This window comes from Sander vitreus, chromosome 11, assembly GCF_031162955.1.
Source record: "Sander vitreus isolate 19-12246 chromosome 11, sanVit1, whole genome shotgun sequence".
Lineage (NCBI taxonomy): Eukaryota > Metazoa > Chordata > Actinopteri > Perciformes > Percidae > Sander > Sander vitreus.
The window spans coordinates 28,220,664-28,235,761 of record NC_135865.1 but is presented as its reverse complement, the minus strand read 5'-3'; the positions used below and the strand labels follow the sequence as shown (position 1 = coordinate 28,235,761).

The 15,098-nt window shown below is 42.1% G+C and overlaps 1 protein-coding gene across 1 annotated transcript in view; it reads right to left on the bottom strand.

Annotated features, from left to right (window-relative positions):
* The window catches only part of epsti1 (epithelial stromal interaction 1), a 29,066-nt gene extending 14,279 nt beyond the window's left edge, over nt 1-14,787 (bottom strand). Inside the window, exons 1-7 of the mRNA XM_078262641.1 lie at nt 14,528-14,787; nt 12,989-13,047; nt 12,804-12,884; nt 11,482-11,555; nt 11,163-11,246; nt 3,920-3,993; nt 1,591-1,675 (exon numbers count right to left, since the gene is read on the bottom strand). Of these exons, the coding sequence (XP_078118767.1) occupies nt 1,591-1,675; nt 3,920-3,993; nt 11,163-11,246; nt 11,482-11,555; nt 12,804-12,884; nt 12,989-13,047; nt 14,528-14,679 (609 nt within the window). The 5' untranslated portion in view covers nt 14,680-14,787. The remainder of the gene's footprint in view (nt 1-1,590; nt 1,676-3,919; nt 3,994-11,162; nt 11,247-11,481; nt 11,556-12,803; nt 12,885-12,988; nt 13,048-14,527) is intronic.
* Nucleotides 14,788-15,098: the final 311 nt, after the last annotated feature.

The following is a 15,098-nucleotide window of genomic DNA, read 5'->3' as shown; positions in this document are numbered from 1 at the left end:
AATGAGGGCAAGTGGTTGCCCCGGATTGGCTGTTGAAGAGTTTGGGTTTTCTCCAGGTACTTTTACTAGAGCAGGTTATTCCACCCTCTTCTGTCTTCTGCAGACTCCTCACAGTCATGTCATGTTGTGTCTCCGTCTCAGCTCAGTGTGAACTCTGGGAAGTCCCTTGAACTCCGCCTTCCACTCATTCCCTCCCAGGAAAACTAACTAGGCAGAGAGGAAGAGAGGCTGAGAAAAAAGAAAAAAGAGAGGGAAAGGAGCAGACAGACAGACAACTTCAAGAGGCGAGAGAGAGGAAAATCAGTGGCCTATTGCTCCGTGTATTTACACTTCCCTTTACTCGACCGTGAGCTCGCTGTACTGCTGTGTGCCCCGGCTCTGACCAGGAGATAATTGCAGGGGGATCTGGCTCCTTACCCCACCCGCCCTACTGGGGATACCGCTTAATACCCGCGCTGCCCCGGACGATGAAATCTCCGCACCCATGAGTGTTTGTTCAGAAAACAGCTCACAAAGGCACATCTATTGGTGTGAATCACCGCAGAGCTTCAGTCTCCGACCCCACAGCCACAGATATGAGACTCAACACTGAACCCTGGGGCCCATAGAGAAAGCACGTGTGCATATACTAAAGCTACATGCACGCACGCACACACACACACACACACACACACAGGTTGAGTCCAAAATTCCATACTAACATGCTATTTAGTAGGCTAAAATAGTATGTGAGATTTTTTGTCTGTTCACCGGACACTACGCCAGCATTAAGTATCCCACAATGCAATGCGGTAGTACCGACAACGTTCATAACAAACAAACGGACAGCAACCACGGCAGCTCTGTAACCTCAAAAACGCTTCAATTTACATTTCTACGCATTTAAAAACTGATTTTGTCACCCGCGACTGTTGGTCTAGTTGCTTTTTCAGTAATTTCAGAATTACCTGGCGATGCCGCGCTAGAGCAGAGGTCGGCAGGATGTTACCATGCTTACGCATCTCCAGCCGGCAAGGAGGCTCTCAGGAAACGACGTTGAAAATTACAGCTTTAGTGCATCCGAAAAGACACACACTTCTGTTTATTTCCACCAAAGTATGTTGGACTATAGTACACACATTGAGTACGTGGTGCGCAGTATGCGATTTCTCACACAAGGCCTAACTTTGGGTTCAACATTGGAAGGGGTTGAGATCTCCACCTATCTAGCGAAAACATTTGTTTCAACATTAGGGGGGACAAATTATAACCGGGGTGTCTTTATATCCTGCATTCTGGTGAATTTTTCTGCAACAATTTGTGCCTTTTCTGCGTGCAAATGTCTTTATTTATGTAAATGTTATTAGTAATTAATTAATGAATCTGCTGTATTGTTCAAAACTCTCTGCTCTACATGTTTCGGGATGTTTTTTTTTTTTTAGGAATCATGTACATCTTAACAACAAATATTTGCTTGTCACAGCATTGACTTCTTTACCCCACCCCCCTGTAAATTACGCCTATGCTGATGTGTACCCTGCATGCAAACAAAACATGTGTAAGCACATACGAGTGCACACACACACACTCACTCTGTGGCTGCTGGCTTACCCTAGATGACGTGAGTGTGGCACTGCTGGATGCCAGTGGACGTGGGGCCGTCCTCTCAAACCTCTGCAAAAACGTCTCAGTCCGCCTGCAATAAAATACACACATTACAATGTCTGTCTTGCAGTTACCGAAAAAGACAAACACAGAAACACACACTAATAATAAAAAGGGATGAAGGAGTATTCATCTACTCCCACAGACACTCCCCAGGCCTGGGATGCTGGCAGTACTGGAGTCCCACAAGGTTGACCAAGTTTGTTTGTCCCTCCCTGACACCGCCTGACACTCTGTCTCCTTGGCCCCCAGTTCTAAATCTCTTCATTGTTTCTTCAGGTTCACACATTGGTCTGCTGTCTCCTGTTTTTGTTTCTCTTGTAAGGAAGCCAGAGATGCTACTTGACAAGCCGGTTCCCTCACAGCCGACCACGTATAATATTCCCACAACATCACGTGGTCTGATGCAATGTCGGAGGAAACACTGTGCAGACAGAAGACACTCTAAGTCATTATTGTATATACATCCATTCAATATATTATCCAAAACCCCTGACCACTTTAAAGGGCACTCCACTATTGTTTAATGTCCTCTGAAGGAGCTTCATCAAATCTAACAAAGTACTCAAGTGACATCACCCAGGTTCCCAGATTAAGCTTTATGATATATATACAGTAAAGTCATCTTACTGACTTTTCCTCTGGTGCCACCGGCAGGTTTACATGTGGCTTTGAGTGAAATGTTTTGAAGCTACCTAGTAGAATTTCAGTTGTTCTGGCCCTCTTTCTTGAAGGCCGTCTCAAAGCTATTATTCCCGCCCCCATGATGGAGGAAGGATCTCGGAGGAGCTAGGGGCGAGGATACACGAGAGCAGCCTTCCCCGGAAGCCGTGCAGCTGAAAGACGTTGATCATTCCTCTAAAAACACATTTCCTCGTTTCCGCTCTCCTCGCATGATTTCCTCAGTGGGAAGAACTAAAGCGTGATTTATGGTCCTGCGGAGGCTCCACGCAGAACTTTCGCCGTAGCCTACGTAAGTGGCCTAAAGTTTATACTTTTGTGCGTCAAATAATAGAGCGTCGAAAATAGCAGGGCCAGCATGTGCGTGTGGGAGAGCGAGTAAGAGATTAACGGCGATTAGCTTCGGCGCAAGTACCGACTCTAGAGTCATCGTGAGAGAAACAAAGTGTCTCCTCTGTTCTTTCTGACCACGGTGGGAAATCTGTAGCAGGAAAAGTTAACCCTCTCCTTGATCTCATGTTGTTTATGGAGAAGGAGAACCAGGAAATGAGGAGGAAATGCACAGCTACCAAGCCATGGCCGAGCTACACGACGTGTAGTTCCATTTTTTGAGAGGTGCACGTCAGGCTACAGCTTAGGGTCGGTATCTCCACGTACCAACATACGTAGCCATGTATGTCGATTTAACGCAGAAGCATAGATCACGCTTAAGACGCGAGGCACGGGCGCAAGTGGAGGAACCGTGGATGCAATTTAAGGGAAGTGAGACAGCTCTTGTCACTTCCTGCATTACCATAAATACCAGCCTAACCCACTCCTCGTGTTCCACTCTTGTATTCTTCATCTCTCCCTCCCAACCCGTTCTTTCTCTTTCTCTTTCTTCCTCTCTTCTATGTAGGATCCTGAGGTGTTTGTCTTGTTGATGGTGTGGTCCATGCATCATCCAATAATTAATACTTATCTCAATACTTATCTGAAGGATTACTGCCATGAGTCACTATGCATAAAACTCTTAAGTGGTGAACATCATACTTGCTAAACATCAGCATATTAGCATGTCCTCGTGAGCATGTTAGCCTGCTGACTCTAGCATTTAGCTCAAAGCCCCTGCACTCTCATCTCATCAATCTCGAGCATGGCTGTTCATTCTGTCTCTTGCGAGTCACCCAACTTTATGGAGGTGCACAGCCCCTTCAATGATTGAGGACGATGTATTCTTAAGAAATCCTTTTTTTTTTTTTTTGCGTTAATAAAAAAGCGGCTACTAAAGTTTGAATAGGTAAATGGGGGCAACCAGAGGTGAAGCTCATGGCGCCGGTCTTCATGCTTCCACTGATGCAACTGATATGCTGTTTATCTTTTTTCTGCCAACAGAATGCAGCTTGCTAAATACTCCAGTGATTATCTTAGGTCAGCAGAGGATCAGAAATTGGGCGTCTACTTTGTTAAAGGTCTGCAGATTGTGTCATCTGATGCTACATCTGTGACTAAGATCCATTGCAGAGCAAGAAAGAACACAACACGGCACAGAGAACAACACAATAACCGCACAGTGACAGTAATGAGACCCAGGTTAACCTGATCCAGGGCTGACCTGGTGTGATCCTGCCTGAGCTGCTCCCTCCTCCTCTGCTCCTCCTGTCGCCTCTTCTCCTCCAGGCGCTCGGCCTGCAAAGCATCAAAGTCAGCCGTCACCACAACAACAAGACAAGATACAAGTCGTTTCCAAGATGCAGTTACCACTACAGTTGTCTCGCTTTGCCAGACCCTCCTCCAAAGCGCACTAGAGAAGGGTCTGGCTACTCCACACAGCATTCGGGGATGGGAGGAAAATGTGCTCTGGTTTGATGGCATTTCTTTAAACCAATCACAATCGTCTTGGGCGGCGCTAAGCACCAGAGAAAAGCCATGGTCCCTCTGCAAAATAGCATTGGAAGGAACTTGTTTTGGTGGAACATGTGTACGTTCAAAAGTTTGTTTTAGTCGAGCGAGAGAAAACTCAGATTGGACAGATAGTCTAGCTAGCTGTCTGGATTTACCCTGCAGAGATCTGAGGAGCAGTTAACCATAGTCCTCAGAAATCCACCGGAGTTTAGAACGCCAACACAACGGAAGCCCAAAGAAACGGATATCCGGCCTAAATAAGTGAAAGCCGGCGGATTTTCCGGCGGCAACGGAACGTCAAGGATATACTAGACTACCACTACAGTTACACATTCAACGTAAATGCATATGGTATATGGGCTGCAAAGTCTTGAATATATGCAGTATTCTGGTGCACTAATTACAGATAATGACATATTCTACATGAACATTACTTGCAGTGGAAATTGCGGCAGTCTGACGTGTAAAATATATAAAAATGTTAACATGCGACAAACATAACAATCAATTGTAAAACCAAACAATTAAAAAAAGAAAAGAAAAAAAAAAGTACAATCAAATTCAATTAAAAAAAAAAACGTCCTTAAGAGACATGTCAAAAGATGTGGTATTTTCCCATATTTATGTAAAATAATTTCATTATTTACAAGATTAGAAATCATCCACTATTTGATACTGTCTGTGATGTTTTGTAAGATGATACATCCCATTTTCTCAATCCCATTATCCTTTGAAGAGATGGAAATCCTTTTCAGTCCCCTGTAATTTCGGTGTATTTGCTTGGATAGAAACAAAAGTCTTTGTCTCTGAATTATGTTCTCATTTAAGGGATAATATTCTGGCCCAGCTGACGTGAGCAGCCTGACCATGTGGGCTGTTACAGAACGTATTTACTGTAAATCAGAGAGGCTGGCTGAGTCCATGAATAGGGATTAGCTGTAGTTTACTCCGTTTGTTTTTTGTTTGAACACTTTCCACCCGACACTCATCTGCCCCTGCATCCCAAACTTTCCCAAACCAAAGTAGTTTAGGATGGAATCATGACCCAGAGTGTTTTTTGGGGGGGTTTTATTGTCGATTAATCTGTCGATTATTTTCTCGATTAATCGATTAGTTGTTCGGTCCAAAAAATGTCAGAAAATGGTTAAAAATGGCGATCAGTGTTTCCCAAAAAGCCCAAGATGACGTCCTCAAATGTCTTGTTTTGTCCACAACTCAAAGATATTCATCTTACTGTCAATGAGGGGTGAAGAAACTAGAACATTTAAGAAGCTGGAATCAGACAAACTGATTCATTCATTCATTGGTGTGAACACTTAATAATTTTCCACCCGACACTCATCTGCCCCTGCATCCCAAACCTTCCCAGACCAAAGCAGTTTAGGATGGAATCATGACCCAGAGTTGTTTTTTATTAATCCAGCGTCTTGTTAGATCATGTCTATAGAAAAAGAAGAGGCTGTTTTACATGCATCAATACATCTGTTCATTTCCTAGATTACTAATACATTCCTATGACCCAGGCGTAGGTTTTTTTTGTTTTTTGTTAGTGTCTTAGTCTATAGACTTAGAGTTTCACTTGAATCTGTTAATTTCCTGGATTCCCAATATATTCCTGTCTTCACTGTGGTCCTTGGCATTAATGAGCCTTCCACACACAGGGGTGGCAGACTGGTGGGCGGGGGGGGGGTTCAGAAGGGCCAAAAAAGAAAAGCTAGAATGAATAGCAGGGGCCCATAGCAGGCCTATAGCCAGCCTAGTGGAAGGATGGGGCTGTGGACCTTTACGCAGTTTTTCCCTGGTTTTTTCCCCATTTTGAATTTAATTATGAGGTTGAAATACTTCATTTTGGTGACTTTTTATGCACTAATTTGTGCTGGATTCGCTTGTCTGCTGGTACTTAATGAGCACGCTTTTTGATGCACTGACAATTTCTTACTACATGTTGTCAAATTGCTTACCGAGATCATGTACCTTCTCTTTTTCGCCCCATACTACACTGTTCGGCTGGATGTCCTTGGCCTAACAGATTTGAACAAGATTAGAGCTTCGGTTTCGGGTTGGTTTAAATCATTTTTAATTTGGGGGGGGGGGGGAGAATTATTGGCTGTCATTATTTCTAAAGACACTTGTTTATTTCAACATTGAAACTAGTTCCCAAAACTGACTTAAATTCTACGGGTCTGCATAGAGAATGCCTTTCTGCAGGGCCCAATGCTACGCCCCTGTCCACATAGCAGTCCATTTAGCACTATTAGACCATAAGCAGGGCCAGACCTGTCTGAAAACACAGTGAGGAGCTGGAAACTTATGAGACCGTTCCTTAATCAGCTGGTTGTCATGGCTTTAATGCCGGGTGTGTGAGGGAAGACTGACTGCACGCACGCACGCACACACACACACACACACACACACACACACACACACACACACACACACACACACACACGGACTTGCTACAGCTCAGGTGGATGCTTGTCTCTGCTGACATCTAGAGGTGAGGAATGATATTGTTTCTCACTGAGGGAATACAAACTGGAGCCATGCAGTGGAAGGGTGACACACCCCACTAGACTAGGGCTGCAACTAACGATTTTATTTTATTTTATTGTCGATTAATCTGTCGATTATTTTCTCGATTAATCAATTAGTTGTTCGGTCAAAATAATGTCAGAAAATGGTTAAAAATGTGGATCAGTGTTTCCCAAAAGCCCAAGATGACGTCCTCAAATGTCTTGTTTTGTCCACAACTCAAAGATATTCATCTTACTGTCAATGAGGGGTGAAGAAACTAGAACATTTAAGAAGCTGGAATCAGACAAACTGATTCATTCATTCATTGGTGTGAACACTTAATAATTTTCCACCCGACACTCATCTGCCCCTGCATCCCAAACCTTCCCAGACCAAAGCAGTTTAGGATGGAATCATGACCCAGAGTTGTTTTTTATTAATCCAGCGTCTTGTTAGATCACGTCTATAGAAAAAGAAGAGGCTGTTTTACATTCATCTGTTAATTTCCTAGATTACTAATACATTCCTATGACCCAGGGGTATGTCTTTTTTGTTTTTTGTTAGCGTCTTGTTAGAGCACGTCTATAGACTTATAGAACACACTGTTTCACTTGAATCTGTTAAGTTCCTTGATTCCCAATATATTCCTGTCTTCACTGTGGTCCTCGGCATTAATGAGCCTTCCATATACAGGGGTGTCAGACTGGGGGAGAGAGAGTACAGAAGATGCTGGAATGAATAGCTGTGGATGCGGGGAGGGGCCCATAGCAGGCATCAAAAAAGTTTGTATTGTCGATTCATTTAACAGTTGACAACTAATCGATTAATCTTTTCAGCTTTTCACCCCACAGTGAAATGTTTTACATCTTATTACCACTACCAAAATGATGATGAAAAAAAACAAAAAAAATGTTGTCCTCAAGATGGCATGACTCACATATCTGTGTGTGCAGCATGTTTCTGTATTTCGTTGCGTTTTCTATATTTTTGCATGCGTTTTCTTTGGCTTAGAGCTGCAAAGATTAGTCATTTAATCGTTAAGTTGTCAACTATTAAATTAATCGGCAACTTATTTTGATAATCGATTAATCAGTTAGAGTCATTTTTCATGAAAAAAGCAAAAAATATCTTCTAGTTCCTTCTCTCCTCTGTGACAGTAAAGTGAATATCTTTGAGTTGTGGACAAAACAAGACATCTGAGGACGTCATCTTGGGCTTTGGGAAACACTGATCCACATTTTTCACCATTTTCTGACATTTTTGTAGACCAAACAACTAATCCATTAATTGAGAAAGTAACTTGACAGATTAATCGACAACAAAACAATCGTTAGTTGCAGCCCTACCTTGGTTGCTGTGTATTCCATCAGCCTTCCTTAGAACGCTTATTATACTGTAGATTAGGGCTGCACAATTAATCGCAATTTGGACTAGTGCAATATCCAAATCGCAGAGAGGCGCGATATTTCTTAAAGGCAAAATATGTGTCAAACCGTTCTGAATGAAGTATTGTGGTGCTGGAGAGACGTCCCGGCCTACAAATCCCATCCTACAGACTACAGAGAAAAATCTTTGTTTGGTACAGATCCTCGCAGAAATCACACTATAATCATTTACATTTTTTAAGATTCAATATTAGTCAATGAAAATGAGAATAATGATACAAACATGATCATTCCCTTCAATATCGTGAATCATATTCCAATCGCAATATCAGTCAAAATAATCGCAATTAGATATTTTCCTCCTATCGTGCAGCCCTACTGTAGATAATCTATATCAACGCCGTTTAATCTCCGGGATTGCTCCGTTGCCGCCGGAAATTCAGTCGGATGTCCGTCACCTTCCTCTTTCTTTGTGTTGGCGTTCTAACCTCTGGTGGATTTGTGAGGACTATGGTTAACTGCTCCTCAGATCTCTGCAGGGTAAATCCAGACAGCTAGCTAGACTATCTGTCCAATCGGAGTTTTCTGTTGCACGACTAAAACAACTTTTGAACGTACACACGTTCCACCAAAACAAGTTCCTTCCCGAGGCTATTTTGCAGAGGCACCGTTGCTTAGCGCCCCCCAAGACGATTGTGATTGGTTTAAAGAAATGCCAATAAACCAGAGCACGTTTTTCTCCCATCCCAGAATGCTGTGTGGACTAGCCGGACCCTCCTCCGCAGCGCTGTGGAGGAAGGTCTGGCAATGTGAGACTATACTGTAGATGTCAAAAGGCTGGACCTGACTTGCTCTAATCATTGTCCTCGCCACTTTGACAAGCTTGTTGAGTCAAACTCAGCCCTATTACGACTGAATTTAGACTCTTGCTCAAGCTTGTTATTTGCATTTCTGCACCCCTGCATTGTTTTGATTGGCAGATGCATTTCCTGGAGTCCGTTTGCAACCTTCAACAATTACAATTGAAGAGGCAGAGATATGGTATTTTCTATTGAACTCACAGACCATAATGCAATGCAGCCACAAGACTATGCTATATTCTGAGTAAGTGGTGCAACTCTTTACTGGAAAAACACCAACTATTGCCACTGCTATTGCTCTTTCCACGTACTCCCACAACCTGTGGCTGAGTACTGTGCATTCCTGACAGGGAACTCTGGGGTTCGTCAAAAAGCACTCAATACAAAGAAATCCTGTTTCTTTGTATTGAGAAACACAAACAGATTATCATTTTGAAATAGCTCCCCAAAAGGTGTTTTATACGTAAAATGGCGAGTGATTTAAGCCAGTTTTTGTTATGCTAAATTGAAGAAAAACATAGCTTTTGCTAAAAGGCCAAAGTACAGTGGTGTGAAAAAGTGTTTGCCCCCTTCCTCATTTCCTGTTCCTTTGCATGTTTGTCACACTTAAGTGTTTCGAACATCAAACCAATTTAAACAATAGTCAAGGACAACACAAGTAAACACAAAATGCAATTTGTAAATGAAGGTGTTAATTATTAAAGGTGAAAAAAAATCCAAACCATCATGGCCCTGTGTGAAAAAGTGATTGCCCCCCTAAACCTAATAACTGGTTGGGCCACCCTTAGCAGCAACAACTGCAACCAAGCGTTTGCGATAACGTGCAATGAGGCTTTTACAGCGTCCTGGAGGAATTTTGGCCCACTCATCTTTGCAGAATTGTCCTAATTCAGTTACATTAGAGGGTTTTTCGAGCATGAACGGCCTTTTTAAGGTCATACCACAACATCTCAATAGGATTCAGGTCAGGACTTTGGCTAGGCCACTCCAAAGTCTTCATTTAGTTTTTCTTCAGCCATTCGGTGGTGGACTTGCTGGTGTGTTTAGGATCATTGTCCTGCTGCAGAACCCAAGTTCGTTTCAGCTTGAGTACACGAACAGATGGTCGGACATTCTCCTTCAGGATCTCTTGGTAGACAGCAGAATTCATAGTTCCTTTTATCACGGCAAGTCTTCCAGGTCCTGAAGCAGCAAAACAGCCCCAGACCATCACACTACCACCACCATATTTTACAGTTGGTATAATGTTCTTTTATGAAATGCAGTGTTCCTTCTACGCCAGATATACTTGGACACACACCTTCCAAAGAGTTCCACTTTTGTCTCATCGGTCCACAGAATGTTGTCCCAAAAGTCTTGGGGATCATCAAGATGTGTTCTGGAGAAGTGAGACAAGCTTTGATGTTCTTTTTGCTCAGCAGTGGTTTTCTCCTTGGAACTCTGCCATGCAGGCCATTTTTGCCCAGTCTTTTCCTGATGGTGGAGGCATGAGCGCTGACCTTAACTGAGGCAAGTGAGGCCTGCAGTTCTTTGGGACGTTGTTGTGGGGTCTTTTGTGACCTCTTGGATGAGTCGTCGCTGCGCTCTTGGGGGTAATTTTGGGCGGCCGGCCACTCCTGGGAAGGTTCACCACTGTTCCATGTCTTCGCCATTTGTGGATAATGGCTCTCACTGTGGTTCGCTGGATTCCCAAAGCTTTGGAAATGGCTTTATAACCCTTTCCAGACTGATAGATCTCAATTACTTTCTTTCTCAATTGTTCCTGAATTTCTTTGGGTCTCGGCATGATGTGTAGCTTTTAAGGATCTTCTGGTGGACCTTACTGTGTCAAGCAGCTCCTATTTAAGTGATGCCTTGATTGTGAACAGGTGTGGCAATAATCAGGCCTGGGTGTGGCTAGAGAAATTGAACTCAGGTGTGGACAACCACAGTTATAGTATGTTTTAACAAGGGGGGCAATCACTTTTTCACACAGGGCCATGATGGTTTGGATTTTTTTTCTCCTTTAATAATAAACACCTTCATTTACAAATTGCATTTTGTGTTTACTTGTGTTGTCCTTGACTTTTGTTTAAATTGGTTTGATGTTCGAAACACTTAAGTGTGACAAACATGCAAAGGAACAGGAAATGAGGAAGGGGGCAAACACTTTTTCACACCACTGTACATATTTGTGTTTTAATCCCGGTCTCACCTTCTCCCTCTGTTCATCTTTCATCTTCTGGAACTCCTCCTCCTCTTCTTGTCTCTTCCTCTTGTCAAACTCTTCCTTTTTCAGCTGGAAACAACACGTCACATTAAAAAATAAATCTTTGTGATTCAGCCATCGCAGAAAGGAAAAGCACAAGATATACAACGCTCTGAAAAATCGCGTCTCAATACATCCTGTGCTTCTAATATTCATAGACCACACATGAGTGACTTAAAAAATTATATTTTATGTTCCCACTCTGAATGAATTGAATGGATGAGCGTGATGTTTTAGTTGCTTCAGTAAATGTGCGATTACATACCTTCTTCTGCAGTTTGGAGCGACGTAAGTCTGCAAGCTGCCTCTCCCTGGCTGCAGCCAATGTTGCATTACCACCTTTATAAATTAAGCAGCATATTACACTATATCATTAAGTAAGCATGTGCTTAAAGGGTAACTACCGATTTTTTTTCAACCTGGACTCTATTTTCCTATGTTTTTGTGTCTAAGTGACTGATAGGAACAACAATCTTTGAAATTGGTCCAGTATTAAGCGTGAATGCTGTAACCGGCAGCCACAGACCGGGCTGCGATGTAACCCTATGGGGAAAATGTGCATCGTCAATTTGGTCCACTAAAAAGGCTTTATTTTGCCACTGACAGGCTCAGATTGTTATTCTAAGTGTCTGACAACATTATGGAAAGGATCCCTACAGATATAGACCTTTAAAACCTCTTTGAGATCTTTCTGTTTACCCAGAAACAGCTCTGATGTTGCTAGCGATAAACCCACCAGACTCCATTTAAAAGAGCAATACTTTTAGTGTGTATAGAGCCAACATATTTTCACATGTAAATCTGTAAACTATGTGTTTATTTCAACCAAAACTAGAGTTGTGATGTTTGGAAAAGTGGAAAGACGACCCAAAACGGCTGTTTAAAAAAAGGATCTTACTCTTTAACAGAAAGGTCGACCTCCTTGGAAATCCTTTCCATAATGTTGTCAGACACTTAGAATATTAACCTTAATGACCTATTAATAGTCTGTCAGCGGCAAAACCAGCACTTTTGTGAGCATAAATACAAGCTGGACAATTGCCCTATTAACTTACATTGTAGCTTGTTTCTCCGCTTCCAATCAGTTACTTAGACACAAAAACATAGACAAATAGGTTTTTTTTCCAGATTTGGAAAAAAAAGGTTGCACGACAACATAAGAATAATCAGGGTTTCCCCCAGTGTTTTGCAAGCCTGGTGGCCCACCGGGGTCTAAGTTGCCCCCCATTAGGCCTAAGCCACTGGGAACTGTTATCGTATTTTTAAGAAGTTTATTAAACTACAGATACAGTGGGTGGCTCGCTTGAAATCTTAGACGTAGTCATATTTTTTATTTCCAGTTAGCTATGGAATCTGTCTTATTGCTTTTTTAAATTCTTAATTTTGCAAATCTGTCCATTATTCTGTTGTCACAGAAACTATTGGGCTCTACATTAATGCTGCCATCAGGCTGTGACCGGCTCCAGGCGGACCCTCGTCGAAAAAATGCCACCTGCCACCAAGCTTAACAACTTTTCTGGGGGAAACACTGGTAATGTTACACAAATAGTTCAAGATGATTTGCATTGGGTTTGCGTGTTGGTTTACCCAGCCTCTCTGTCACGTGCACAGGGGGAGGTCTGTTTGCCTCTCTCCATCTCTGAAAATTCTCCTCTTCTTTCTGAGCCACTACAGCAACACAAAGCTTCATTACTTGGGGAAGTAATGTCAACATTTAGTAGGCTACGAAGATCTATATAATATAGGTAGGAGAGTTGAAAGCGGGAGCCTACTCATTTTGATGTTGTTTCGTCGAGATTCATTCGGCGGGATCACGGTGAATCCACCTGAGCTGAGACAAGGACGGAGACAGAAGAGCTCGTTAGTACTTTTTAACTCAAATGTGTCAAAAACTGCCAAAGGTTGAGGCACAGTGGTGGAAGAAGTATTCAGCTCCTTTACTTAAGTAAAAGTAGTAATACCACAACTGTTACAAGTAAAAGTCCTGCTTTGAAAATGTAAAAAGTAAAAGTATGTAAGTTATGTTTAGGAAAATGTACTTAAAGTGTCAAAAGTGAAAGTACTCAAAGGAAAAAAAAGACTCAAGTACAAGTAACTCAACATTAGTACTTAAGTACAGTACTTGAGTAAATATACTTAGTTGGTCTGCTGAACTATTCATTTATTGTATTTGATTAATGAGCAATGATGTCTCTTTGTCATGTTACATCCTACAGTCTGCTGCTGCTGTGTGTGTGTGTGTGTGTGTGTGTGTGTGTGTGTGTGTGTGTGTGTGTGTGTGTGTTTAAAAGGAGGCTGACCCACTCAACACCCACTGTAAGCCAAATCTACCTTTGGGCCTTATTATTTGAATGTAGGCTATTTATTTGTTTATGTTTATTTGTTTCAAGATAAAATACAAATTACACTGAAGAAATACAAAGTACTGTGACGGTGTGGTAGAAACCTGTAATGGTTTGTATAAAAACCACACCCTAACCACCAACTGTAGACATACAAAATCCAAAATACAGATACATATTTCTCACCTGTGGTTTCCACCTTAGCATGTTTGAATGGATTTTGCACTGTTTCTTATTGTCAAAATGTGACATATTGTTTGTGACAATTTGTTTAACAAACGTATATATAGCTATATATATCAACAAAGTAATAACAAACTTAGTGTAATGATGCCTTCAAGTGAGATGGGACTCTGAATTTAATGTACTCAAGTAGCTGTTCTTTATCACCACAACTGGTGTGACGCAAGAATAATGCTTTAAAGAAATAAGTATTGTATTTTTATTTATTTATTTTTTTGATGAAAGCCTATTGTTTTTATTTAAGCCATAGTTAGAATTATTCACGTGTTTTCTTCTTGGTATTCGTACAACACAAAGCACACAGCACAAACAAACGTGGCTGTTTTGTTAAAGAGTACGCGTTGTTGTTCGGCATTTTGTGTTCAAACCAAAACACTGTAACACTAAAAGGTCATTTCAATTACGTTTGTAGTCCTAGTGACACAAGCAGCTGGGATTTCCGGGAAACATGAAAGGCACCGTTTTCTTTCGCCCTAATCTCGTGAAACGAAACTGAAAGTTAGCAGCGGCTGTAAATAAAAAAAAAGACCCACCCCCAAAATTGTTTTTTAATGAAATATTACGGCGCACAGAGTGAATGTTAGCCTGGCTAGCTTTGACGGTCTTCAGAGTATCATTATAAAGTGTCTGTGTCAAAATATGGAGTCACATTTTATTTTATGATCAGGGGCAGCTTCAGTAGCATCAGTAAACATAACTTTTAGCTAGCTAGCCTAGACTACTTACTACTGTGGCTGCCTGTCCGTCGCTGGTGGGTTGCCGCTGCCGGCAGGTGCATCTCGGTCGGGATTCTCAGGTGTCGGGTCACTACCAGATGCTCCAGGTGTGTTGTTCGGCGGCTGTTGTTTTGTGCCTCTTTGGTTGTGATATGGCTCCATTTATCCTGTATTTGGTGAAGTCTGACTGAAATGGGTTGTACTGTACAGTCCTGCTGTTCTACTCTAAGTGCACCAGGTGCTGTCCACCGAATCCAGCAGAGTGGGAGGGTTTTAAGGCAACACCGCCACCTGCTGGTGGAACATGTGGAGGGCGCTATTTTATTAAGTTAAAGGCCCAATCTGGCATTTTGTGACCAGTAGCAGTGGTGTAGTCTACGTGATACGCAGGTATATGCAGTATACCCACTTAGAAAGCTCCAGGATTTCCATATACCCACTTAAAAATGCGGAATGACATGTAATAACATACTTTCCATTATATGTTTAATATATTTTGAATTGTCGTCTGTGTTTTCCTTAGGCTAAATAAATGTTTGTCCACCGTAAATTGGTACATTAAAGTGGATCAGAATGAAGGA